Source organism: Crocodylus porosus, unplaced genomic scaffold (genome assembly GCF_001723895.1).
Source record: "Crocodylus porosus isolate Cpor-Errol unplaced genomic scaffold, CroPor_comp1, whole genome shotgun sequence".
NCBI lineage: Eukaryota > Metazoa > Chordata > Crocodylia > Crocodylidae > Crocodylus > Crocodylus porosus.
Window position 1 is genome coordinate 70,845,539 of NW_017728886.1, and position 27,598 is coordinate 70,873,136.

Below are 27,598 nucleotides of genomic sequence, written 5' to 3' on the forward strand. Positions count from 1 at the left end.
GCCCACCGTGACCTTGGGGCCCGATCCTTCGGTTTTCCCCGACATAAAGAAGCAGCTTTGAAGGATGGTCAGGGAAACAGAGGAAGGGCTGTGAGTCATGATGACATCACCTGCTGAGGCACACTGGGGTAACAAGAGTTCCACATGAGTCACAGAGTCCCCTGCAAGAAAGGGTGGGGTGGAAAAAGAGAACAGTCCACCTCAGGATGCTGGAGAACCTGGCCAAACACTATCACCCTGTGTAACATACCACACATTCAAATTTTTAAACTTAATAGAAACCAGCCAAAAATGTCTTATGTTTTCCAAACAACATCTTGGTGGCTGGTTGGCCACTTTTATGGTTGGTCACTTTTATTGTGCAATTTTTACTTGGCACCTGTAGCATGTCTGAAGTTAGTGCAGATAACTGACTGATTACATAATAAATGTAACATGTTGGGGACCTTGGGCATCTTATCTTAAAGGTGTAATAGGATCCAGGCTAGTTTGTCTATCTGTCAATAGTTTTCCTTCAGAGACCACTGCAAAAATCATGTAACTATCAACTTTTTAAGAAAAAGCAATATATGAAAATTATCAATGAGTCAATTGGTGCTTTTTTTTTTTTAAAAGACAGATAATTGGTCTAAAATTTTGCTATACTGTGGGTGTGTCTACCCAAGACACTACATCCCCATAGCACTGTACTATGGCGGCGCAGTATCAGCAGACACAAATCATGATGCCACAGCTATGTCATTGTATTGATGTGCTCCTTTGCTATGATGCATGGCTACAGAGATGTAGCAGCTAAAAATAACCTTGTGGCACTGAGGGAGGGTGTCTATGTAGAATTGGTGCTGAATTCTGGGCTATGTCAGAGGTACCTGAGGTTCTGGTCTGCTGGGTGCTGACTCAATCTCATGCCAGTGAGAGAGACTTTGCCACCACATTCTGCTTGCTGGGCTAGTGCTGGACTGTAAAATAAAAAGGTTGTAGTGTTAATGCCCACCACAAAGACAGATAACACCTGAATCACATGGACTGTAGCCATCTAAGGGGGAGTGTCACTGGTTATGAGGATAAAAGCTTGCTGTAATAAACAATATCAAAATAATTTCACAGCCCACTGAATTAGCCAGACATTCTCATTTAAGTGATGAGTACTGGTGCTCATGGGGAAGCAAGTTGCAGCTTGCATAAGTTAAGTCACTTCCCAGGCTCTTTTCCCCCTGCATTAGGGTGACCCTGTTGTGATCTCTGAGGCATCAGTCTGTAAAACAAATGGTTTATTGAAGTCCAGGGTATATAGCACAGGGTTCTGACATAATGTCTGTTTGACCTATTTGACTGCCTCTTTGAGCCACAGCAGTTGATTTTTTGGACCTCATTTGGTTGATGGCCTCGAGTTAAGTCCTTGAGGGGTGTGGTTATTTCAGAAAACTATGAGATGAACTTGCAATAATAGTTGACAAGTCCCCAGAAAAGTTTAGACTTGCCTCTTGGTTCATGGTCTTTTGTAGGAGCTCAGGGCCCTGACCTTATCCTCTAATGGGCATATTTGGCCTTGCCCAACCTGGAATCCCAGGTAGTGGGTCTCCCACTGGGCTAATCAGGGTTGGCAGTTAGTCCTACCCTGTGCAGTTCTTGGAGGATCCTCCACAAGGCCTCCAGGTGTTGATCCCAGGTCTCTGAAAAGTATTTACGTCATCAATATATGTGGATGCATATGCCTGGTGTGGTGCTAGGAGGTAGTCCGTGAGCCTCTAATGTAGCTGCTGTGTCATGGAGGCCAAAAGGCATGAGCTAGAATTCGAGTAATCCCCAGAGCATGCCAAAAGCAGGGTTTTGGAGGAGCGGGGGGGGGTTGTGGCTGGTGGCCATGGGGATCTTCCAGTACCCCTTAACTTCTATATCTGTGCTTGACATGACTTGGGCCTGCACCTTTTTCTCCCATTTCATCTATGTTGGGCATCAGGAAAGCATCAAACTTGGCCATGGTGTTCAATTTCTGGAAATCCACACAATCTTAAGACTCTATCTTTCTTGGGTGAACTATGTCACTGCACTATGCAACTGGCTCCAGGACTCCTGGATTATGCCTTGGTCCAGAATTTTTTGCCAGCTGTGACTTAACTGCTTCATGAAGCTGCTGGAAAATCTGCCTCCAGTTCTCATGTATCACACACCCTTCAGGTGTGGCTATGCAGTATACTATCCCCCTGGCATTCTCCAGGCTCATGCGTGAAACATGTCCTGATATTCCTTTACCAGCCCATAGAGTTGGTTTTCCTGACCTCGGGAGTGTTGTTCCCCAGAAGTGCCAGTCTTTAGGGATGCCGCCTCCTTCAGGGAGGGCCCTAATTCCACCTGGTCCGGGTATGGCACCATTAGGTACCCTTCGTGGACAGGCCACACTCTTCATGGCATGAAAATTTTAATATGATAAACTTGCCTCTGTAGCTACTGACCTGGCCACGTGACTTCATTATCAACTGAGGCCACACATTGCATCACTTCAGATAGTGGCCAAGTGGCAAGGGCTAAGTGATTTGTGTTCATATAAAAGGACCAAGATGCAGTTGCCTGTGTTTAAAATGCTGCTCCTTTACCTTTCAACCATATTGCTCCTTTTGCCAGGCTTAGGTGTTTCCCAGGTTCTCTTGCTATCTGGTGTGCCCAGATCAGTTGTTCCCATAACTCTGTCATGTGCCTTGCTATGTGTGTTCCACTTCGGTTGCTGTTCCCAGCCTTTTTACACTATATTGAGCAGGCCACGTGGCTGGTAGCAGTAAACTAGCTCAAAAGGCAAAGTACCCCATGGAAGCCCGGGGCACCTCCTGAATGACTAGCATTAAAGGTGGCAGGAGCTGGTTCCATCTCTTGGGATCACCCTGTACATACTTCTGTAGCATACATTTTAGAGTGTGGTTAAAGCACTCTACCAGCTGATTCAGTTTGGGGGTGGTAGACAGACTTCATTAGGTGTTTTACTTGGAAGACTTCATAGACTCCCTTTATTACGCCAGCCATAAAGTTTGCCCTGATCTGTTTAAAATCTCTTTAGGTATCCCAACTGGTGCTATCCACCTGAGTAGTGTAGCAATGATTTTTCAGGTCTGTGGCTGATTGTAATGGCATGACTTCTGGAAAATGGGTTGTGTAAAATTCATCATCACCAGGACGTACTGATATCCCAAGTTACTCTTGGGAAAGGGGATCATAATACTCGGGATGGTTCATTCAAATGGCTCATTCACAGTGGGCAAGAGCACCAGTGGGGCCATTGGCAGTCTTTTGGTTGTGGATACTTGGCACACTGGACACATTTCATGGTAAAGACTGACTTCTTTCTGGAGTCTTGCAGCAGGTTTTTCTGGACAGTAGGTGTGCCTCTGTTTTATCTCAGCCCAGGTGTCCATCCATGGGACCTGTCAAGGTCCAATCTAATTAAGACATCCCTGGACTGTTGTGGCACCAGCAGTAATACTAGGTCCTCCCCTTGTCCCTTCCTCCAAACCATACAGTAGAGAAGATTGTCTGTTACCTCAAAGCATGGGACTTAGGTCACTTATGCTGGTTGCAGCAACTCCTCATTGCAATGTACTAATCCCTCACTGTGTGCATGCTGGTATGTGGGATCACTTAATTGATCTCTCCAGAAGGGCTCAGAACCTATGACTTCCTCTATATCCAAGGGGTTTGCCTGTCTTTCTGGGGATGCAATCTCAGCATTTCTGCTTGTGATCCCATCCCTGGATCTGCTTCCACAGTGGACTTGTCAGAAGTCTTGCAGTGCACTCTGGCAAAGTATAGCCAGTCTCACCCAAGCAGCATGGAGTGTAGTAAGTCTCACGAGATTCCTACGGCTATTTTGTGTGTCCTCCCAAGAACTGTGACTGGTAGCTGATGGCATTTGTATGTTTTGCTGTCTGCCATGTATGTATACTAGTGTTTTGCCAGTTATGGGCATACTGGCCATAGTAAGTAGGTCAGTCGCATGCACCAGTATTTGCACACACCCTGTATTGGCCATTGCTGTTAAGGTCTGGCCACCAACCTAAGCAAAGATGATGTGCTGGGGTTGGTAGGGTTTGGGGTAAGCACAGCCAAAGCTGCACTGTATTTTTTCCACTCTGCCATCACTGGACCTCATTTGTTTCATGGCATGGAAAACTGTATCCTATGCTATGGCTGGGAAATCCCATGGGGGGGGGGAATACCAGGATGGATGACTGGCACCTCCACACCAGGTGCATCTGTCATCCTGGGGGCAGGCTCTTCGGGTATGTAGTTGGACTGCAGGAGGCTTAGGTATCACAGGCCATCCCTCCAGGGTTCACCCTTGTCAGGTGCCCTCAGGGCTTACCAGGCTGCTCTCTCCCATCCCCGTCTAACCTTTTTCATTCCAGGCTTCAGACTTCTTCAGGCTAGCTGACCCTGCTGTTCCAGTCTGAATTCCCTGGTCACAGCAAGTGGGTCCAGTCCTGGATGGGCTACAGGAGCTGCATCCAGCTCTCTCTGAGCAGTCTTGTGGCTGGGGCGTGGGTGCTTTCAGGTTTGGCCCTCGCTGGGTCTGGGCCACTTCCCCTGGCTTATCAGTTGGCAGGGGTGGTGGCAGGGTGCTTCCAGGAGCAGGGAGCTCTTCTGGTTCCAGCTCTGGTGTCCAGACACTTCCCTCTGGCTTCCAGCCTCCAGGCTGCTTTTCAGTGCACATCCGCTGGGCTCCTAGCCAATTGCGGACAGGCCCTCCAGCTCTGATGCACCAACTGCCAGTTGTGGTCAGACCACCTGGGCTGAAGCTCTAACAGAAGTTGAGTGGGGGGGCCTGTCGCATACACCTTCACTTTTAACAATTGATAACTTCCTTTTATCACAGCTGTGGGCACAAAGATGGCCGCTTAATATACCAACTTCTTCATAAAAACTGCACCATCAAACCTGCGTTATACCTGAGTTACATGGGTGATATTTTCATCATCTGGACTATATCTATGCCTATACTTACTTATTAACTTCTACCAAAAGTTTAACAACTATCACCCCTCAATCATATTTTCTCTGGACTAGTCCTATACCAATATCAAATTTCTAATCACCAGGATCCATATCTGGGGTGGCATGCTACAAACCACCATATACAAAAACCCCACAGACCACCATACTTATGTCCACAAGACCAGCAATCATCTCAAGTACACCAAAAACTCTGTAATTTACAGTCAGGCCCTCAGATAGCACCGGCATCTGCTCTGAAGAGAACATTTCCTTCATACAACAAGGTCACCCAGTAGAGAAATAAACTGTAACTTTGAAAGAGCTACCAAAATAGCTCAGAATAACCTGATAAAACACCAAAAGAAATCCCATTGTGTCAGGGCCACTGATAAAGCATGCCCAGCTAGGTCAAGCATGAGCATATGAGCTATCACACCTGTCCCTGATCCCTGGCTAGTAAGATTGCCTTAGTTTTATGTGGAAGCAAGCAACTGGATTGGCTGCTGAAAGCATGACTCCCCTCTTTTAAGTACATCTTGCCTGAGAATCTTCTGTCAGGCATTATGTTCACTGGTTCCTGACTTGGCTTTGGTTCTTTCTGATCCTGGATCTCCCCTGGAACTAGGCACTGGCACTCTGACTCCTGCTTTCTGATCTCAGCTCACTTCTTGGGCTATGCCTCTTGGATTTCACATCTTGGTCCTTCTGGAACTTGGTCCCTGTGTTCTCAGCCTCTCCAACATAAATAGTTTTTGTCTCCCTGTTTGGGGGGGGGGAGCACACAGGGAAACCTGCAAGATTAAAGGAGCTGCTGCAAAGCTCACTTCCACTGTAAATTTGGTAGGTCCCTACACATGTCTAAAGGCCATCTAAAAACACCGTTAAAGAAGAGCATGGGAGCAATAATTCATAAATTCAGTGAATGTTAAGAATCAAAATGGTTTTAACACAACACCAGTATTGGTTTTTAACACACTAATTTACCTGATTCCTGATTTCTTCCTACACACAACACTTATTAATAATCCTGCCACCCCTTTTGATGGGTCTTGAGCTGCCATTAGTCCGCCTCTCTCCTTTTCCTAATTGCTTGTTACCCTGGGGAATTTCCCTCCTCCCTCCATTTTTACAGCTTTCTCTTTGGCTCTTTACATGTGCTGTGCTTGATTGCTTCCCTCATGCGGAGACCCGATGAAGAATCTCTTACATTCAAAAGGTTGTCTGACCTTTATTCCTGCTATGCAGTTTGCCCAATAAAAGTTCTCACCCCCAGAAAATCCTTGCCTCTCATATAATTCCTGAACTACCATGGCTACAGCACCACCCTGATATTACCCTAGTCAATTAAGTTACTTTATGGGGAAGTGGTTTGTGCACCAGAGAGGGGTTTTGTGAATAATATAGATTAAAACTTGACACTTATTTAGAGGCCAAAGCTGAGGAATAATGTTTGATAAATACATGCAGGCAACTGTTGCTGCTTACAAAATTTGCATTGCAAGCAGAAAAGAGGCTTTTTTTTCTGAAGGCTTTGCCTAGGGAAAAGATTTTGACATAATCTTCAAATATGTAGCCTGCCATGATTTGTGTGATGTTTTGCCTGCCTGGGTAGGTCAAAGGCTTCGTAAGGAAGGTGGCAATGAAATGCTGAACCAGGATTTCTCAGGTTTTCAGAGCCTTGTCCTCTGGAATGTGTTCACACAAGGGGTAACAAGGTTCTACTTCAGGCTCCAAGGGCCACCAGGTCCTCTGCAAGTTTCAAAGTCCTTTTGGGATTCCTGCATGTGGATTTGGCAACCCTGGAATCAAGATCACCAAGTTTCTGCTAAAGCTGTGTCTATGCAAGCACCCTCTATTAACTTAAGCATTTGACATCTGAAAAAGTATGAGTGAGCACTGCCACCAATTAGTTCCAATCCTTCTCCTCCACAAAGACAAACGTTAGAAACTTCTCTCTGTCTCATTTAGGTCTGCCTACTAAGACACTTGTAGCTCCAAGCTTTCCCTAGTTCATGCCTAATTATTTTTAGGTCTTCTAAGAGAAGGTAAAAGGCTACAGCATTAGCATGGCTAGCTAGCTAGCTAGCAAGGAGTCTAAGGAGAGCTTTAAGAATGAACTGCATGTCTGGCTTTTGTCTAAAATTACTTTTATCACAAGGCAATCAGTTAGATAAAAGAAAAATACTATTTATTACATAAAACAGTAGAACCTTGTAGCAGGTTGAGGACTGCTCAGCTCAGTTTTTATTTGAAGTCTTTGTTTCCTTTGTGCCAACCTCCTCCCCCATGGGAATCAATGTAAACAACCAGCAAAACAAAGACACCAATAACACAGGGTCTTTTCCCAGACCTGGAGAGAGTGCTCGGGAAGCCACTAGCCTATACCCTCCTTTCTCTGTCTGATATCTCCATCAATTTCATGGGACACTTGTACACAGGACAGGGGTTTAGTCTTCTATGCCCCCTAGGTTGAAACAGGAGGTTTTTAATTGAAACCCACAATTTCAGTTTAGGGGTTTTATTTTTCTGGCATGTTATGATGAGGGACCCAATCCTTTTTTTGTGGAGTCTGCCCATGGCTGGGGGGCAAGCTGCTGGCAGGCCAAGTGGCCCCTGAGCTGTGGAGGGTGTCAGTTCCTCCCTCTGCAGGGGTGGCACACCCCCTCCCCCCGCAGAAAGAGTTGGATTGGGTCGGGTGCTGCCTTGAGCTGGAGCACCTGGCCCACTAGCTGCCCTCCTGGGTGGCCCTAGAGGACAGTGCTGTCTCAGAGGGAAGGATTAGGGCCCCGCACAGCTCAGGGGCTGCTCGGTCCACCAGCTGTGGGCAGGGTCCACTGAAAAAAGAATTTAAATAAAAAAAGGATTAGACCCCTCGCCACTTTTGCCTTCAGTAGCTGTCTGCTGAAGGCAAAAGTGGCGATGGGTCCAATCCTTTTTTCTGCAGAGCCTTCCCACCTCTCCCATGGCTGGGGGATGAGCTGACTAATAGCTGCAATGCCTTGTTGCAAACTAAACTACATCAGGATGTAGTTTACTTTGCAACAGTGCACACTCATCTAAACCTTCCCAAAACTTGCGCGCATATAATGTGACGCCATTAAGCCACACAAAATGACATTTTTATCACGTGTACATCATGACATCATTATTTGTACAAGCACCTATGGTCTCCTAGTTTCACTCATGTAAAACCCCATGGTGCTCAGGGCTCATCCAGGCATCTACCTGTCTGCTCTCTCTCTCAGCTACATGCACTCTCAGCTTCACACTTCTCTCTAAGCAAAAGAGTTGTTACATCTGGAAAAAAAAAATTAAACCAAACCAGAAATACCTTAATGTCTTGTTCTAACTTGAAGCAGCATTCCTGGGGATTTCTCTGTATTTCTGGCAGCTAGCAATCCTGCTGGCTTGTCCCAGAGGGTTCCCCACCTTCCCTTACTGGTGACCTTTCCTTCCTCTAAAGCAGTGGTTCTCAAGCCATGAGGCTGGCCTCCCCGGAGAGGCATGGCATCATGTTGAGGGAGGTGCGAGCTGTAAGTTTTTTTCTTTTCTGTTTTTTTCTGAGGAGAGGTTGGATGAGTCGACAAAAAAGACCTATATTTCACATGTATTATTTTAAAATAACTAAAAATAATATAACACAAAAAGCTTGTGTTTAATGTACTAATGTTGCTTGGCAACTGTGACACGTCAGATGTACATTGCGTCATTTTTCGTAAGTAAACTTACAAACCTCAACAGTGCAGGTAGTGAGAAATAGCTTAAATGAGAAATAGATCATATTATGACAAAGGGAGAAAAGTATACAACCCAAGCCAAAGAGTGTGCAGCAGCAGAAGTTCCAGCAAAATGCAAAGGTTGAAAATATGACAAAGCTTATATAAAGTTTGGTTTTACATGGTGTGGGTCCAGTGATGCACCAAGGTTTCAGTGTGTTGCATGTGCCAAAATATTGGCAAATGACAGTATATGGCCATGCAAGCTATGCCAGCATCTTGAAACAAGACACTACCTTAGTATTTAAACCCATAGATTTTTTTTCAGAGGAAGCTTAATGAGTTATCAGGACAAAAAAAAAAGTTGTTGAAGTGTATAGCACTGTAAACATGGAGGCTACTGAAGCTTCTTACTGTGTGGCTTTGCTCATTGCCAAAGCAGGCGAAGCCAACAACATAGGTGAAAAACGACTACTTCCAGCTGCAAAGGATATGTGCTTGGTCATGATAGGACAGAACACAGCATTACAGATAGATGTGATCCCACTTTCAAATAATAGTTTCACGTCGTATTGCAGAGATAGCCAGTCATGTAAAAGAGCGGCTCTTAGCAAGTGTTCATCAGAGCCCATATTATTCCATTCAGATAGATGAGTTTACTGATATATCACATGCTGCACAGTTATTGGTATATCTTCATTTTGCTATAGCAACGAAATTAAAGGAGGAATTTTTGTTTTGCTGTCCTCTCCCCACACAAGTAACTGGTGAAGAGATTTTTAAACTGTTAAATACTTTTGTCCAAGACAGGCCTCGATTGGGAACCTTGTTTTGGAATTTGCATCAAAGGAGCATGGTTTATGACAGGATAGCATAGTGGGTTTGTGACAACGATACAAGAAATGGTTCCTACAGCAACCTGGAATCGTTATATGATCCACAGACAGGCACTGACTGCTAAGAAGATGCCAGAGGAGCTTAGCAATGTTCTTTCAGTTGCAGTAAAAACTGTTAACTTTATAAAGTTGCACCTGGTTAATTCAAGAGTTCTTGGCATTTTTTGCGAAGAGATGGGAGCAAACTTCACACAGTTGTTGCTACATGCAAAAATTGGTTGGGTGTCCAGGGGCAAGGTACTGACGAGACTATGTGAACTATGTGATGAAGTCCATATTTTTCTTGCCAGTAGTAACTTCCCATTTTTACAGTATTTCCGTGACACTAGGGTATCTTATGTTGTCACATCTGGCTGACGTATTCAAGTGATTGAATTCTCTGAATGTGTCACTTCAGGGACGAGATGCAAATGTGTCGGTTGCTATTGATCACCAGATAGCAGCATTCATTAACAAACTTGAATTATGGTCTTCATGTATCCAGCAGGGATCTATTTGCATGTTTTCAACACTGAAGGAAATGGTGCAGCGGTGCGGTGATCTGTCAGTTGACAGTATCCAGGATGTAATTGTTCAGCACTTTTGGGGTCTACTGGGAGCAGTTTTATGAATACTTTCCTGAAGTGGGCAAAGCCATATGTAATCAGTGGATCAGGAACCCATTCACCTTTAAGCCAATCCCCACATATATGCTGTCCTCAAAAGAAGAAGAAAGCCTTATTGATCTGTCAAGCGAGCAGGAACTGCAGCACAGATGCCAGCTGCAGACTTTTTGGTTATCGGTGGGATCTGAGTTTTCTGAGTTAACACACTAGGCTTTTAAGTTCTCATTCCTTTTTCGTCCACCTGCCTATGAGTCGGACTTTTCGGCATTAACTGCTATCAAAACAAAATGCTTTCTGTTGAAGATGACTTGCAACTCTTCCTTTCTGCACTGTAACTCCGAATGCTGCTGCTTTGTACAGTGAAGAAACAAATACACCCCTCCCATTGCTAAAGTAGGACTGCTGGCTTTTTATAAAGAGTTTACCTATCATTGTTTGGTATCATGTTTCCTAAAATGTTTAAGTGAAGTTCTCATTTAACTGTTTTCATTTATACTGCCCTTGAACTTAGTTTGAGTTTCAAAAGTATTCACTCTAATCTTTAATAATTAAATCCCATATTTCTTTTTATTAATTTTGTGCAGTATGTTTTTAAATTTGTTGTATTGTTTTAATTTGTTGTATTGTTTTAGCAAACCATGGGGAGGCACACTCACTTTTTAAAGCTAAGGAAGGCTCACTATGACAAAGCTTTGAGACACCTGCTCTAGGTTTAGGGTATTTTGAATAACTTCCCCCAGGGGACTTCTGCTTATAGCCTTTATCACAGGGGTGCTCAACTCCTAGGCCATAGGCCAGGTCTGGCCCCCAGCACTGTCATCAAGTCCACAGAGCTTTTCACTGGTGTATGGGGAGCCCTGTAGGCTGTGGCGCTATGTGCTAGATTAGGCATGAAGGGCAGTTTGGGGCCCAATTCCCGTGCATGGAGGCCAGACAGAGGTGATGTGAGGCCCCAGAGCCCAATCTTGGTGTACAGATGGAGGCCACGCAAGGTCTCAAAACCTGATCCCAGCAGGCGGAGGTGGTGACAGGCCCTAGGGCCCAGTGGTGGGGCAGAGATGGTGCAGGGCCCAAGCACTAGATCCTAGTGCATGGCGTCAGTGTAGGGCCCAGTTCTGGTACTCAGAGCTGGGTCAAGGGCAGTGTGCAGGGGAGGTAGGACCCAATCTGGCCTGCAAATTGGCCCTGCTCTGTTCACTTGGTCTGCAGGGCTAAAACTTGAGCACCACCTGCCTTATCACACATCCATCATCTTTATTCTAGTCAAGGAAGACAGAAATATTTATATCTTTGCATCAGATTTTTTCCTCTGTACAGACATCAGTCTGACAAGTTTAGATGTTCTTTTTTGATATGCATCTGATTCATTTCCCTTTTGAAATGCATTCAGCCACTGTCTGGGCGGAAACCTAACACAGGAACTGGCTGATAGCTAGTCCAACAGGTTAGATTGTCAAACAACTAATTACCCATTGATTATGTAGGTCATCATACTAAATGTTACATAGAAACATATGAATGATTGACAAAAACGTAGCTTATTATTAACTATTGATAGAAACCACACATGGCAATAGGAAACACAATGTAGGGGAATATGTATGTATTAATAATATCCCCCAGAAATTAATTGTTGCATATATGTGTATGCCATGACAATTGGACTGGACTAAAATCTAGCATATATATAGATTATTTTTGGCATATGGAGAAAGATACAAAGGGCAGAGGCTATTTCTGCTCAAATATTTTCTAAATAAATCACCTTGTGCCTTCTCATTTGTTGTTCTAAAACTAAGGTTTCTTTTCCAACAGAAATATAGCATGTTTCATACTGCACCTGCCTCTATCGTATGATTAAGGCAGATGAGAAATTTGTAGAGCAGCCACATGCATCTCATTTAACTTCTTCACTGAATGCTCACCTCCCACTCAGACACTTTACATTAGACTTTGTCTTCACTCAGATTCAGGCAAGCTCTCCTCTATTCCTTGCGTAACTAATGAACAACTCACCCCAGTCCTCTGTCCATTTTGGATAATATTGCTCAGAAGCCCTCAAAGAAGAAAGAAAGGTTATATTCTAGTAGCTGTTATTCTTTGAGAGTTGTGTTTTTTTGCATTTGCACTTCCTGCCCATCCTTTCCTCTGGCTCAGGATGACTCTGAAGGTCAGGAAAAGGGACTGATACGCTTTCTGACATCAAATGTTAATTTCAATAATTCATACAGCTTCAAAGGTCTCAGTTTCAATGAAGTTCCTGTGAGCTCAGTTTCATCTCCACAAATGTAAATACACAGAGTTTATGCTTACCAGTTCAGTGCCCAGTCTTAATAATGAATTCCCAATACTGCTGGTAACAGTGATTTTTTTTTGTTTGTTTAGTTCACTTTTGGTGAGGTGCTAAATAATTTCTACTTATTCACCTATGAGAACTGCAGCTCATCAGTTTCACCCCCCCAGATTGGATGACTGAAATAACTCAGGTCTAGTATACTGAGATCTGTTCAGGGACCTTAGGAATAACCAAACTTGGGGATAAACCTTAGGCTAAGATTTATAATTGTGTGGTGATGTCTGAATCACTGATAAAGTTACTCAAAAGTGGTTATGCCAGTGGAACTACATCAGAGTGGTTTAATTCAGAATGCAACCCAACATGAGTATATTCCATTTAGAACAAACAGGAACTGCAATCTTACAATGCCCATTTAAATAGGGTGACCATATGTCCCAGATTGGTAGGAACAGTTCTGGATTTTTTTTTTAGACTGTCTCAGTGTCCTGGCTACTGGATAAAATTTAAGCAAAAGTCCCAGATTAGTGGGAACCTGGGACTTGCGGGGTTGTGTGTGTGTATGTGTGCGTGTGTGCCGCATTGTCCTGCCTAGCCCTGCTCTTGGGAGCCTTGGAGTGGAGTGTATGTGTGCGTGTGTGGCAGTGGGTAGGGCCAGAGCAGCTGTTGGGGTGTCCTGGGGTGCACAGAACTTACCCTCCTGCTAGCTGACACCAACCCAGACATAGTGGGGCTCACAGAAACGTGGCGGGACCCAGCGCATGACTGGGCAGTGAATATCAAGGGCTATAAGCTGTACAGGAGGGACAGGACAGGGAGGAAAGGTGTGGGTGTGGCGTACTACATCAAGGAGGAATACACATCCTCATCCAGTGGCACAAGGTCAGAGGAGGGGCACACTGAAGTGCTCTGGGTTAGAATACAAGGAAGTCAAGGGGAAAGGGATTTAATGGTGGGGGTCTACTACAGACCACCCAACCAAAGGGAAAAGCTAGATTGGGAATTCTTAAGTCAGCTCATGGATGTAGTTAGGTCAAAAGACGTGGTCATCATGGGTGACCTGAACTTTCCAGACATCTGCTGGGAAGAGCAGTCAGCCAGGTCTGACCACTCATGTAGGTTCCTAGCTGAAATACAGGACCTCCATGCTGAAATACAGGACCTCCATCTAACCCAGTAGGTGCATAGCCCCACCAGGGGAGATGCCTTGTTGGACCTGGTGCTGGCCACAGGCAATGACCTTGTGAGGGGGCTGCGGGTTCTCAACCACCTGGGCGACAGCGATCATCGCCTGCTGGAATTCATCATCCAGCGCAAGATGGCAAAGGCCTACAGCAAGGCAGCAGCCCTGGACTTCAGGAGAGTGGACTTCAATGAGCTAAGGAGAATAGTCGGGGAGGCACTGAGGTCCCAGAGGGGAGGGGAGTTGGGTGTCCAAGAATAGTGGTCGTTCCTTAAGGAGACGATCCTTCAGGCCCAAAAGGAGATAATCCCAACATGGATCAAAGGGGGCAAGAGGGCGCAAAAGCCCCCATGGCTCACCAAAAGCATCCAGGAATGTCTCCTAGCAAAAAGGGAAGCATATACCCAACGGAAGGGACAGGCCATCACCAGGGAGGACTATATCTTGGTTGCTCAGGACTGCAGGGGGGCGGTAAGGAAGGCCAAGGTGGAAATGGAACTGGGACTAGCTACCCAAATCAAAGACAACAAGAAGTCCTTTTTTAAATCATAGGGGGCAAAAAGAAGGTACCAGGTAATGTGGGGCCTCTGCAAGACACGCTAGGAAATCTGGCTGTCACAGCAGACGACAAAGCTAACTTATTTAACAATTTCTTTGCCTCCATTTTCCTGAGCAGGGACTGGATCAGTCCCCCCACCAAGATCCCTCAGGCCCCAGGGGAGATGCACCCAGGCCTAGGGTCAGTGAGGATCTAGTCAGGGAACTTCTGGAGGGACTGGACATATTTAAATCAGCTGGTCCTGATGATCTCCACCCCAGAGTGCTGAGAGAATTAGCAGAGGTCATTGCGGGACCCCTGGCACGGCTTTACAAGCACTTGTGGTGCTCTGGTGTGGTGTCAAAGGACTGGAAAAGGGCCAATGTGGTTCCCATTTTCAAAAAAGGGAAGAAAGAGGACCTAGGAAACTATAGACCAGTTAAGTTAGTCTTACCTCGGTCCTCAGTAAGATTTTTGAGAGAATTATCCTGCTGCATGTCTACAAGGCGCCAGCAAGGGAGGTTATGCTTAGGGGCAACCAGCGTGGGTTCATTAGAGGCAGGTTCTGTCAGACCAACCTGGTGGCCTTCTACGACCAGGTCACAAAATCCTTGGACACAGGGGTAGCAGTGAACGTAGTCTTTCTGGACTTTAGGAAGGCCTTCGACACTGTCTCTCACCCCATTCTCATTAAAAACCTAGGGGACTGTGGCGTTGACACCTACACAGTCAAATGGGTCGCCAACTGGCTGGAGGACCACACCCAGAGAGTGGTGGTGGATGGGTCATTTTCGGCCTGAAGGGGGGTTCCCCAGGACTTGGTCCTCAGGCCACACTGTTCAACATCTTCATCAGTGACTTGGACAAGGGGGTGAAAAGCACCTTGTTCAAATTTGCGGATGACACTAAGATGTGGAGAGAAGTGGGCATGCTAGAAAAGAGGGGCAGGCTGCAATTGGAACTGGACAGGTTACAGGGGTGGGCGGGTGAGAATAGGATGGGATTCAATACTGACAAGTGCAGGGTACTGCACCTAGGGACAAAGAACCAGCAGCATACCTACAAGCTGGGGAACTCCCTTCTCATCAGCACAGGCAGAAAAGGATCTTGGAGTCATTATAGACTCCAAGATGAACATGGGCCACCAATGTGGGGACACAGTCAGGAAGGCTAATCGCACCTTGTCATGCATCCACAGATGCATCACGAGCAGGTCCAAGGAGGTGATCCTCCCCCTCTATACGGCACTGGTTAGGTGGCAGCTGGAGTACTGCGTCAAGTTCTGGGCGCTGCACTTCAAGAGGGATGTGGACAACATGGAAAGAGTTCAGAGGAGGGCCACTCGCATGATCAGGGGCAGCAGGACAGGCCCTACGAGGAGAGGCTACAGGACCTGAACCTGTTCAGCCTCCACAAGAGAGGCTGAGGGGGGATCTAGTAGCCTGTTACAAACTATTCAGAGGGGACCAGCAGGCATTGGGGGAGTGCCTGTTCCCCCGAGCACTACCAGGAGTGACTAGAAATAACGGTCACAAGCTGGCAGAGGGTAAATTCAGACTAGACTTCAGGAGGCGCTACTTCACTGTCAAGGCGGCTAGGATCTGGAACCAACTTCCAAGCGAAGTGGTGTTGGCTCCTATTCTGGGGCTCTTTAAGAGGAGGCTGGATGAACACCTTGCTGGGGTTGTTGGACCCCAGTACTCTTTCCTGCCCATGGCAGGGGGTCTGACTTGATCTGCTCGGGTCCCTTCTGACCTTACCAACTATGAAACTTTGTCACCGGAGTGGGGCTGGGTGCGGGGCACTGGCTGGGGTGAGTGTGCTGTGTGGGCTCTGTCTGCCCCATGCAGACTCACAGCTCTGGCCGCCTCATGGCACCTCTAGCTGTATCCTGGTCATGCACCCTCAAGCCGGGCCAGTTGCATCACAGCCCCCGTGTGGAGAGTCCAACCTGGCCCAGCTGTGCCCTGCCTGAACCAGGGAGTGGGATGCAAAGCTGGGGGGTGGCTGTTCCTGTCTAGGCCAGGGGTGCACCGCCAGGATGTGGCCTGAATGCAGCCGGAACTAGCCCATGTAAATGCCCCCAGCCTGGCCAGTGCCCCACCCTGTCCTTGGCCCCAGCCAGAAGCCCCAATGGAAAAGGCACCAGGATCCTGGCCCCAGACTGCAGCCCCAGCTGCAGTGACAAAGGCATTATGCTCCCGACACCTGCTCTGGACCTACGCACTGCCACATACTCCCCTGGTAGTGCATGCGCACATGCGTGTGCATGTGTATGATTGTGCATGCATACTTCCTGGCATGCCCCTCTTCATCTAAAATTTCCTGAAAATTATTATGGTCACCCTACATTTGAAGAACTGATCTGTTAGCAATTCATACCTGTCGGAGAATGCCCTGGAGCTTCAAACCTGTAGTCTTTGTTCCATCCAGGTACCTGTTCTGTTTTAGAGATAAGGGTAACTGAAATATATCAAAAATCATCTCAGTCCTTGAACTGGAAGCATGGCCAGATTTAAGTAGACCATGAAGCCAACATCTCCTAGGCATTCCTTCTTACTTTTTCCCAACAACAGAAAAATTATGAATTCAGATAGCTTGATGTAGATTATTTTGTTCTGTTCCTGAAGGATGTCTGGATCAAGGAGTCTGTGTTCAGTTCTTCTTGCAGTAAAGTCAGTGTTTGTTCTCCTATGAGCGCTTGTGCCCATCTATGCTCTGGGTGCACATATGACTAGTTCAAGCTTGGAAACCTGTAGCCCTAGAAATATGCCCTGCATGTGCCCTGATTTTTCTCATGCCCTACATTCAGGATATTAAGAATGTTCTGTGCTTTTCATTTCTCAGTTCCTTTATAGCACCTTGGTTCAAGGTGGAGCTTCTGCAGCCTGATTTAGACCATATAGGGCCTTCAACTGTATTCACAAGTGAAAAGTGAACTTCTTCACTAAGTTAGACTCACTTTTTCCCATTTTTTTCTCTTGGTCTCCATCTTTTCTTTTCTTTTGTAAAGAAAGGTTCTCCTGGCCTGTCAGGTGGCTTTCTAGCCAAGTCAGGGTCCACTTTTCCTCTCTCTTCAATTAGCATTCTCTCTTAGATATTGTTATGCATTCCCTTGGTCTGGATTATCTTTCATTCCTCTTGCAACACAACCATAGAGGAGGTTAATGAACTCATTCATAGAGATATCGCAGCACCACATTAGGTAGACGCTCTTATAAATGAAACAATAATGATCATGAGAGAGTTATGTGGCAGAATTGTTACCCCTGCTCCAACAGCCTGGAAGGTTTACAAATGATATCAGGCATCTTCCAGGGATTCAAAGCTTTTCTGTCTGGGGTTTCCACTTTCCTTTCTTGTGGCAACTGTAGTCAGTGAAAGGAAAACAGTTTCATAGCACACCAAAGAACAAGAAGGGGACTGAATTTTCTTGGAAGAAAATCATACCCTCTCTTAGCTGGCATTCTGAGCTGCCAGTTATCAGACTGTGTTAGCTTGGTTTGTTTCCATAATGGTAGGCTCAAAAGGCACAGTGATTTCCACCCAGAGTCTTTCTAATTGGATCTCAGACAGGTATGTTGTAATCTTGTTATTAAAGTGGATCTGACAATGATGGTAAGAGTGCATTCCACCAGATCCTTTGGTGCCTTTGGTAGACTCTATAGAAGCTACCTGATCTTCATATGAACCTTTATCATAAATGCTATTTTACTGTGGAAACTCTGAGACTGGAAATTACGTTTGGTAAAGCAGTCTTACAGTTGTTGTTTATCTAGGACTCTGAGACCCACATGATATGTAGGTGATATTACTTTGGAGTTGCTCACAGTAGAATGTGCATATGGAGGAACAGTTGAAGGCAAAAAATATATATATTTATCAGTAACGAGTTTTTTGAGATGTCATCCATAAGTGCATTCTGCATCTTGCTCTCCTTCCCCTTATCCTTGGAGTCTCTACTATTCTGGGAATCTCTTGCTGAGAGAAAACTGAAGAATAGAAAGTGCAGAGCACAAGAAGTGGCAGGGTGCTTGTATATTGATAAAAGATAAAAAGTTTTCATGTTTGAGGCACACAAACACCCAGAGTAGAGTGTGCATATGGCCAACACATCGCAAATAATTCTAGCTACTGGTTAGGTAATTTTTCTGTATTTTCACTACTTACCTGAACAGTAAGTTGTTCCAGTGATGGTACCTAGAGGAGGGTATTAGAAAGCCGTGTCTTCTCTGTCACTATAGGAAATTTCATGCCTGTCAATCAGTTCTTGTTGAAAAATGCTAAAGATGTGGAGTCCAAGCATATCTGGACTGAAACTATCAAGTAGATTTAAAATCAGTAGCTCCTTTCATAAAAAAATACATTTTGTAAATAAAGTTCTGTTGTAGAACTGTTTTATGCCATATTTTCATTAATGAAGTGTGTTATGGAATATATTGATATTCTTATGCATAGATTTTGGATTCCAAGGAGACTTAGGAGCTAGGAAGACCTACCTGCTCAGGCTGTGTCAGTTCATCACATTCACAGAACTGCAGCTACTGGTGTCTAGGGAGTTTTCAGGCTGCAGGGGGGAGTACCTAGTGAATTTTGGCTGCCCTTAAGGTTAGAGTGCTGCAGTTGGATTGTAGTTTGACATAAGGTGACCAAAATTCACCTAAATCTTGTTTTACATGCTTAAGGCACTTAGACACATGTGGGGAACTTGCTTCAATGCCTGGAAATCCAGTGCATTGGAACAGACTTGATTAATTGTGAAATGATGTGCTCTGGCATCCTCGGGCATCAAGTGCATCGGCAGTGAAGTGTGTCTGCATGCTGAGGAAATGGCAGCAGTTGCACTTTGAAATAAAACACATTCAGTGTGCTTTAGTTCAAAGCACCCCACCGCCATTTTCTCAGCAAGGGGATGCGCTGTGCCACTGATGCACATGACGTGGGTGCTTTTAATTAGCATGGCTTGCTAATTAAAAGTGCCCAGTGCCACGTCGGAAAAAACATGTAAAAATGCCCTTATGTCTTTTTATGGATCTGGCACTTAATAGAACTAACCATGGATAATTTTGATAACGAAAGCTAGAGACATAATCTAGACTGCATACAGATGTCTAAAGAGTACAGCTGTTTTCAGTCATGATTATACTGCCTCCCTGTTGAGCCTGAAAATGCCATCAAGAAAATTAGCTCCACCCATTTGTTCTGACTTTGTACATACCTAAGCCCAGCACTGCTTATGGTTGACAGTGGTCCTGACTACACATCCCAGAAAAAAAACTCTTAGATTCTTTGAAGGCACAGAGCTGAAGAGCACTGAGGCTGTGTGCTGTTTAAAAGCCAGTCTTGGAAGAACACAGATTTATTTGCACACTTATTTGCAGATTTAACTTAATGGCAGTCCTAGCCTTGGCAGGAAAGCAATATAGAAATACCTTTATTAATCCATTTACAAGACTGTAGTAACAAATGATTTATTCATTCACATCTTGATTCACAATCCCTATCTTTACTCAAGAACAATCCATCTTTTTATATAAGATAAAACCCCAATCTTTCTTTTTTTCTTAGTAGTAAACATGTAGGAAAAACTATAAAGGGCCACATTGTTATTTTTACTTGATCATCTAATGCTATTTGCATCAATAAGAGAGTCTATCATATGAAAACCTGGCCTAAAATAATTTCATATTCATTCTTTGATTAATGTTGTTAATGTGGCCTTATAAATCAATTAAAGCTTTAATAGTCTGTGTCTATATGGTATGGTGCATTGTCAGAGATACTTGAGTAGTTCTAAATTAGCCCTGCTGCTAATACGGATATATCTAAGAAGTTAGCTTGTTGGACATAATAGTGGTTCACTACACACACACACACACACACACACACACACACACACACAGGTTTATTATATTTATACTTAAAGATATAGATAATATCAATTTATTTGCCAAAAATAATGTTCAGGTTTTTTTTGTTTGTTTGCATTATTTTTCAGGGGGCAAAACAGATGCCAGTAATGACACAGAGCTATCTAAGAGGAGAGTAAGACTTTATTTTACAAAATATGTGCTTAAAACAATTTCCTTGTCCTGTTTTTTGATTAAAAGTTATATGCTAGATATTTTTTCATGTTTGTCGACATTTACTTAATCAACCATTGCTTGATCCTCAAATTTTTACATACTTAAAACCAGTATGGGTGTGTCCAGACAAGGTGCAGTTTTCCATGCCTTTCACCAGTGCGTTGGTTTTGTGTGGATCTTTCTGGTTTCACCATTGTTTTAAAAGAAGAACAAGCTTATTAACGGATGGGATCTCAGTCGGTGTCTCAGGTGGGGTCTCACCTGCCATGTCTTTGGAAATTCAGTTTTTGTGGAGAAGAAGATGTTTTATGCCGCCCCACCTGGCACCTTCCTCTGGTCATTCTGTTTGCCCTTCCTGCTTGGGGCTGTGCCTCCCCTATACCCCACCTAACACCAACCAAAGATGTTGTTGCTTGTATCTCCAGGATGATCATGATGCACTCTTTTGTATCTTATACCTTGAGATTTACCTTGGCTGAATCGGTACCTTACTTGACCCATTTGATCCTGGCCGCACCTTGCCTTACTTAAGCATCTTGCTGGTTACTGGCTGTCAGGTTCCCCGATGTCTCACTCTCTACTGACATCTTATACTTGTCACGACTTGATTGTCTGCTGGTACCTGCTCTGTCTGATTCTGTTGAGGTCCAGTCTGAGCTGTGGGTCCCTGTATCCCATGGAGTCCCTTCCAATAAATTATAGAACCGTCCCTGGCTCTGTCTCTCCAGCAAAACCCCTTCCTGGGGTAGCCACTACGTCCCTGGGCTGGGACTACTTCCAATATGTGACCCCTCCAAGCCTGTCGGGGACTCCGCTTCCGGTCCTTCTTGCTGCTTCCCTGCTGGGCTTTTTATCCTGGCAGCAGTGTTCTGGGCCATGAATCAGCCCCGACATGCTGTTACAAAGCATGCTTATGCTGACGTAGAAGCCAATCCCGACTCTGTCTGACTCTCAGTTTTTTCTTTTCTTTTTTTTTTTTTTCTTTGCTGCAGCAGGCAGGAGTGCTGTGGTTACATTTTAACTGTGCGCCGCTTCTGGCACAGCATCCTGTGGTCTCCTTTCTTCATCTGATGGGGGTAAGTCTTTTCCACACAAGGGCACACGTGTGTTTTCCCCAGGTACAAATAGCAGTGGCACATTGTCGTGTCACTGCTGTTTGTCTGTGGGGAACATCTATGTATGTGCACTTCGGCATCCGCCAAGTTGCTCTGGGTAGGGTATAGCTCTGGGGCCAACACCTGGACTGGCCTCAGCAGCCTTGCCTGGGGTCTTGGGGGTCTCCCAAGGCTCTGGCAGTGGTGATCCGGTGCACGGAGCCTGGCTGGAAGCCTGAGTATGGCCTGGCTGGCCAGGCTTCAGTTTTGGGTGGTGCATGCTGCCGCCACACACACCACCAGGGGTTTACCGGTGTCAAAAATCCTGTTGTGCCATAAAGCAGCAGCACACAAATGTCTGCATGTGTGGCACTTGCGGTTTGCAGCACCACAGATGGGCTCATGCTCATCTGGACATGCCCTATTAGAGTATTTTTTCCATTTTTATTGTGTAACAATGTCTAAAACATTTCTTTGCAACACAGATATTACTGCAATCATGATTCAGGTATGATATTTAAAAATATTAATTGTTTTTCAAAATTCCAGAATACAGTTTCAGTTCTATGGGGGTTTTAGTACCTATACCATAAAACTGAAGATACTTGTAACATGAAATTGAAACTTCAGTTTGGTACTTTTGTATCTCAGTAGTGTAACTGGGGAATGGTGACCAGAGCAGCAGTCCCGACTGCCACCTTTCTGTGAGCTGAGAAGACGAACAAAATCTTTTAATGAATAACCAGGAAACCACATCATCAAACTTTATAAAGCTCTATCTGAAAGTTAGTTTGATTGCCTGGCCCCACCATTTTAATTGGAAGGCTGTTCCAGAAGCTCAGTTCACTGATTAGTTGAAATTCCCTTCTTATTTCCAGGGCAAGTTGACTCGTGGATATTTTTTTGCCCATTTACTCTTGCATTATTCCTGTTTTCTAGATAAAATACCTGTTTTCCCTCAGTGGAGTTTGTCACCAAGCTTAGTTGTAAAAAAACAGCCACACCCCTTCTCACATTTCATGTTGATAGGCTAAAGAAACCAAGCTCTTTCCACTACCTCTTGTTTTTTGCTTGGGTCATTCTAGTATCCCTTTTCTGCACCTCTTTCAGCTTAAATTCATCTATCTTTAAAATGAGTGACCAGAACTATATATAATACTCCAGGTGAGGTCACCTCACCATGTCTCATACAATAGCAACCCAAGTCTTAGGTGTGTGCCCTGCTCACCATGCTGTTTGCTGTTATTGCATGGTCTTTAGTCAGTCATGTTGGAGTTGTTCCACTTTGCATTAATACATTCCCTATGCATTGGATAAGAGAGAGAGAGAAACTGACTCTTTTATTCAGGTGGTTACTCAACTGGGATGCAAGAGAATGGGAGAGCAGTGACTTGAATACAACTCTCACATCTCAGATGAATTTACTAACCACCAAGGTATTCTGGGGTGGATATACCTCTTAATTTTATGATGAGGACAAAGTTTTTCAAGAGGAAAATGTTTGAAATCCTTTAAAAAATATGGGACAGAAAAATAACTCCCTTTAACAGCATTCATATTTGGGGGAAATACAAACATTAAAAATCAGATCTCAAATATGGATAGCTTGGTATCAAGAGAACATGCTTTTATGAGATCTAGAGAATGTTGGTATCATGAGATCTAATGACAGTAGTTGGCTTGGAAAATTGTTGGCTAAATCTTCATTTTCCAAGGAATATGTAGATTGCTTAAAGCAGGGGTGTCAAATATGTGGCTTGTGGCTGTATACAACTCACAGTGATGGGTCATCTGGCATGCTGTCTCTTTTCCTCTTGGAATTCCCAGCAACCTCCACACACTTAAAGGCAAAGAAGAATTCAAGGTGACTGTGTCAGAGGCACAGGACTGGGAAACGGGGAAGCCTCGCCCAGAGGCAAACCCCTAACTGAAGAAAAGAAAGAAAAAAATAATAACTTACCTGTTCCAGGGGCCAGGAGGAGCAAGGAAGCTCGGGGAGAGAAACCGCCTGTGCAGTTTGTAAGCCATGTCCATATACAGCTGGGGCCAGGTGACATCATGAGGGGACGCCACCAGGTAGAGATGAAAGGGGGCTGCAAAAGCACAGGAAGGCCACCGAGGGCTGGAGAACTGGCAGGAACCCACTGGCCAAGAGGGGACCAGCCGTGGCAGACAGCAGGCAGCAGCGGCGAGAGCAGTGACGGCAGCTGTGACAGCGGCGATGGTAGTGGCAGTGGCAGCTGCGGAAGTGGCAGGGGATCCCTGACCCAGGGAAGACCACCGGGGATCAAGGATGCTGGCGGAGAGGTTGGCAAAGGCAGCAGCAGCAGTGGCTGCAGCAACAGGAGCAGCGGGAGATCCCCGAGCTGGGGATCGATGGGGATTGAAGACACCGGCAAGGAAGCTGGCAGCAAATCTGGCTATGGTAGTCACTGCGGCAGGAGCTGCTCACTGGAGAAGCCCGGCGAGAGCCGAAGGAGCTGGTGGAGGGACCTGTGGTAACCCCAGGGAGAACCAGCGGCCAAACCCAATCATAGGTGATGGGGGCCATAGCCCTGAGTGGAGGCAGGGCCTGGAGAGGGAGAGAAAGGGACCCTAGCTGGGGCAAAGGCACGGGTCCTGACCTGTAGGGTGCACAAGTCTAAGGGCGTTGAGGGTGCTAAGGGTGTACAGAGCTCACAGTGGGCACTCTGTTTCCTTCAGGGTCCTTCCCCTCTTCTTTCCTTTCAGCTACACCTCACCAGTAGTGACAGTAGTGGGTTTGTTCATTCTGTGTCACAATGGGTGTTTCAGGAATGAGGGGTTTAGGGTCAAGGCAGTGGCAGTGGTCCCCATTAGGGCCCATATATTTCCATCCCCTTTGTGAGGGTAGATGAACGGAGTCCTCAGCACCAGGCGAGGGTGGTTGGGACCCCATGGAAGGGGAGAGAGAGAGGCTGTGCAGGAGCACACTGGGAGCAGGCGCTAATGGCACCAGAGAAGACAGGCCTGAAAGTCGAAGGTCTCTAGGCCCACCCACCAGAGTTCGGCCAGTGCCCAGCGTGGTTGCTGTCATGAGGCAACACGAAGACCAGGGAAGACACTGGGGGCTGGCCGCAAACTAGACTTGGAGGCCTGTCTCAAAAGTGTGGCGCCTGGCTGGGGTGTAGGGGAGGTTGCAGCCCCATGACCACCCACTGAGATGCATGACAGCCCTAGAGGCAGCTCCAAAGGGGACCCCCTCCACTGAAGAACCATTCAAAGTCATGGCAGGAGAATTGGGGGTCTCCTGGAAGACAACTGAGGTATCCTCTGGGGTCTGCACGTGGGACCCTGGCAAGCAAGATCAACTGCTCGGGCGAAGGTGGCATGGGAGTGTACAATAGAGCAGATGCGGGCACAGTGGCCTTATTGTCCTTCACACTATAAAGGAAGATTGCTTTCTCTTGTTGATCTAGGTCATGGCCACTTAGATCCTCTCCCGTGTGTGTCCACTTTTTGTCTTAATCTTTTTTTTTCTGTCTTGGCTTCCTTCTTTTCTTCATTTTTTTCTCTTCTTTTCCCCCTGATGAACACAGCTTGTCTTTGTGCTAGCCTTCCTATATCTCTCTACTCCTTTTTATCTCTGTTCCTTCTGTCTCCTTTGCTAATGCAGCTTGAAAGAAAAACTCTGGAGAGTTTGCAGTAATGTAAACAAATCTTTCTGGAAGGAAGAATGTTGCAAAATTGTGGACATTTAGAGAAAAGGTCAATCAGCATATATAATGTATTTACTTAATTCCAAGACCAGTTTTTCCCCTCCTTCAGCATAGGGAAAACAAAGCCTTATCTTAGAATTAAGTAGCAGATTACTCCAGCAAGGAGCTGTGGGAAACAGTCTTGTGGGGAGCTCTTCTTGGCCAGAGATAGCAGCAGAGGTGTGCAGGCTCCTCCTTCTAGTGTCTGCTTCCTTCCTGGCTTCCCTTTTGGCCCCCTCTCCCCCACTCCGTGGCAGGGAGTAAACACTAGAAGAAGGAATTTGAACACTGCTGCAGCTATCCTTGGCCAAAGAGGTTGTGACCTAGGTTGCCCCGACCAGATGAAGGCAACAAATCAATGAGACTACAAGGTCAGGGCCATCTTTGGCTGTCATTGTGTTCAGTACAGCAGAGGAAACAACTAGAATATGTTTGGTAACTCTCTGAAATGGGGGGATATTGGGTCTTCCCAATGTGTCCAAGGTACCTGTGGGGAAGGGAAAAGAGGTCAAAGGATATTGTTTCATTAGTCCTGTAATAACTATAATTAAATATAAATCTTATTCAGATTCATAAAACAAAATTTAGTTTTCTTGAGCGTCTTGACAGTGTCTACAATACTTCACCATCAGTCATTTCTACATCTGAGGTAAATTGACACACCTGAGTTAAGTTTTTTAGCTAGAGCTGAAAACAGTTTGCAGGGCTGTAAAAAAGAAGAGAAACATTACTAGGATTGGTAATAGGATCCTAGGATCCTAGGAAAATTACAGAAGAAAGGATAGTTTGAATAGTGCAACATCAAGACCATTAAAAAAGGATAGAGGGTTGTTAACACCTGTGGAAGTGAGAGAGATTAAGAAGAATCTGGGAGATGATAGCCATGAGGTCAGTTAACTCTCTCAGCACTATCTGAATAGAAATGCCACTGCCCCTCCCAGGTAGTTGGTTTTAAAGTTTGGGTGGAGCAAGAATGAAAGGGCAGGGGTACAATTGTACCCCCTTGAATCTGCTCCTAGGATAAGGTGCCTAGGTTTCTTTGATTTGATCAGAAAAATTGGACAAAATTGGTTTGTGGTTTGTTTGTTTTTTTAAATTCCTGTGTCACAGGACAGGGTCCTGTAGGATGGCCGTGGTCTTCCCAAGGTCCCCTTACTGTGCCAAGTTGGCCCAATGGGTACCCTCAATTCTCGTCTGCCACGTCTTTGATTGAATGATTGATAGGGAGGCTGCCTCTAAGTCCTCTTGGACACAGTCAAAATTGATTCTCAGGACCCCATGGGTCCCCGGACTCCTGGCGGGTCCTGCTCCAGGATGGATGTCACAATGGGTGTTTTGGGGTATCCTCGCCTTATGGGTGGCTCCAACCACGCCTTTACCATGCCCCAAGCCTTGCAGATGGAACTGGCGTTGTTCAATCTGGGCCTTATTATACTTTGGCCCCCTTGGTACTCCCTGGATTCCCCGTGGCCCTGTCTCACACTGTGCCTTCACTGGTGCTCAGGCTCCCCACAGCCCTGTCTCGCACTGTGCCTCCCTGGTGCTTGGGCTCTCCGTGGCCCTGTCTTGCTCTATGCCTCCCTGGTGCTTGGTTTGGTGCACCCCAAATGCTGCACCCTCTCTAGCGCTGGGGTCCCCACACTGCTATGGGTCCCCTATGAGGCCTCCTCCATCTCCTAATAGCCTCACCCAAACCACCGGTCTTATATAGCAGTTAACAACGCACAAGCCCCTGGATTGCAACAAGCCATCCGGCCATCCGGCTACAACATAATTCAAACCATACAGGGGAATACTCCGTCCCTCAGTGTCAAAAGCTGCTCCTGCAGTCAGGCCTCTCCCCTTTGGTTGCTCTGGGAGAGCTCCTTCCCCCTCGGCTGCCAGCAGGGAACTGCCTTCCTGGCCCCAGGTCTGGGGTTTATATATGACCCAGGCCCTGCCCGTTCTGTTCAGTTGACCACTGGCAGGTGTGGACCACTAGCTCATTCTAGCTGGCCTGGTAACCAGCAGCTGGCGGCTCCCCACTCACTGCTAGGGCTCTTTCCCTTCCAGTTTCCACTCTTTAAAGGAGCAGGGCACCTAAGTGCTCTGCAACATTCTGTAATGATTTGAGGGTTGTATTTGGTTGCTGTGTTGGTCTGAGACAATAGGAAATGCAAAACTCTAGAACCTTTGGTTCAGCAGGGCTGGCCCTGTCCCTCTGCTCCCCGGGTGGAGCAGTGAGGGCTGGCTGACAGGGAGGTGGGGGTGCAGCCCAGTCTAGCGGGGGCGGGGAACTGCTCTTCCCAGGGAAACCCTGGGGGAGAAGTATACCTACTTGGCCCGCACTTGCAGAGAGGCAGTTAGAAAGGCCAAAGCAACTACAGAGCTGAGGTTGGCAATACAAATTAGAGACAACAAAAAATATTTTTTTTAGATATATAGAGAGTGAAAGGAACAGCATAGGACCCCTAGTGAACAAGAAGGAGCAATTAGTGACAGAAAGGGG

General features: G+C 45.8%; 1 protein-coding gene across 1 annotated transcript in view; it reads left to right on the forward strand.

Moving 5' to 3' along the window:
• ZCWPW2 (zinc finger CW-type and PWWP domain containing 2) overlaps window positions 1–27,598 on the forward strand; it is a 101,399-nt gene that overhangs the window by 31,811 nt on the left and 41,990 nt on the right. The window contains exon 4 of the mRNA XM_019533177.1: window positions 20,213–20,259. Coding sequence (XP_019388722.1) covers window positions 20,213–20,259 — 47 coding nt within the window. The remainder of the gene's footprint in view (window positions 1–20,212; window positions 20,260–27,598) is intronic.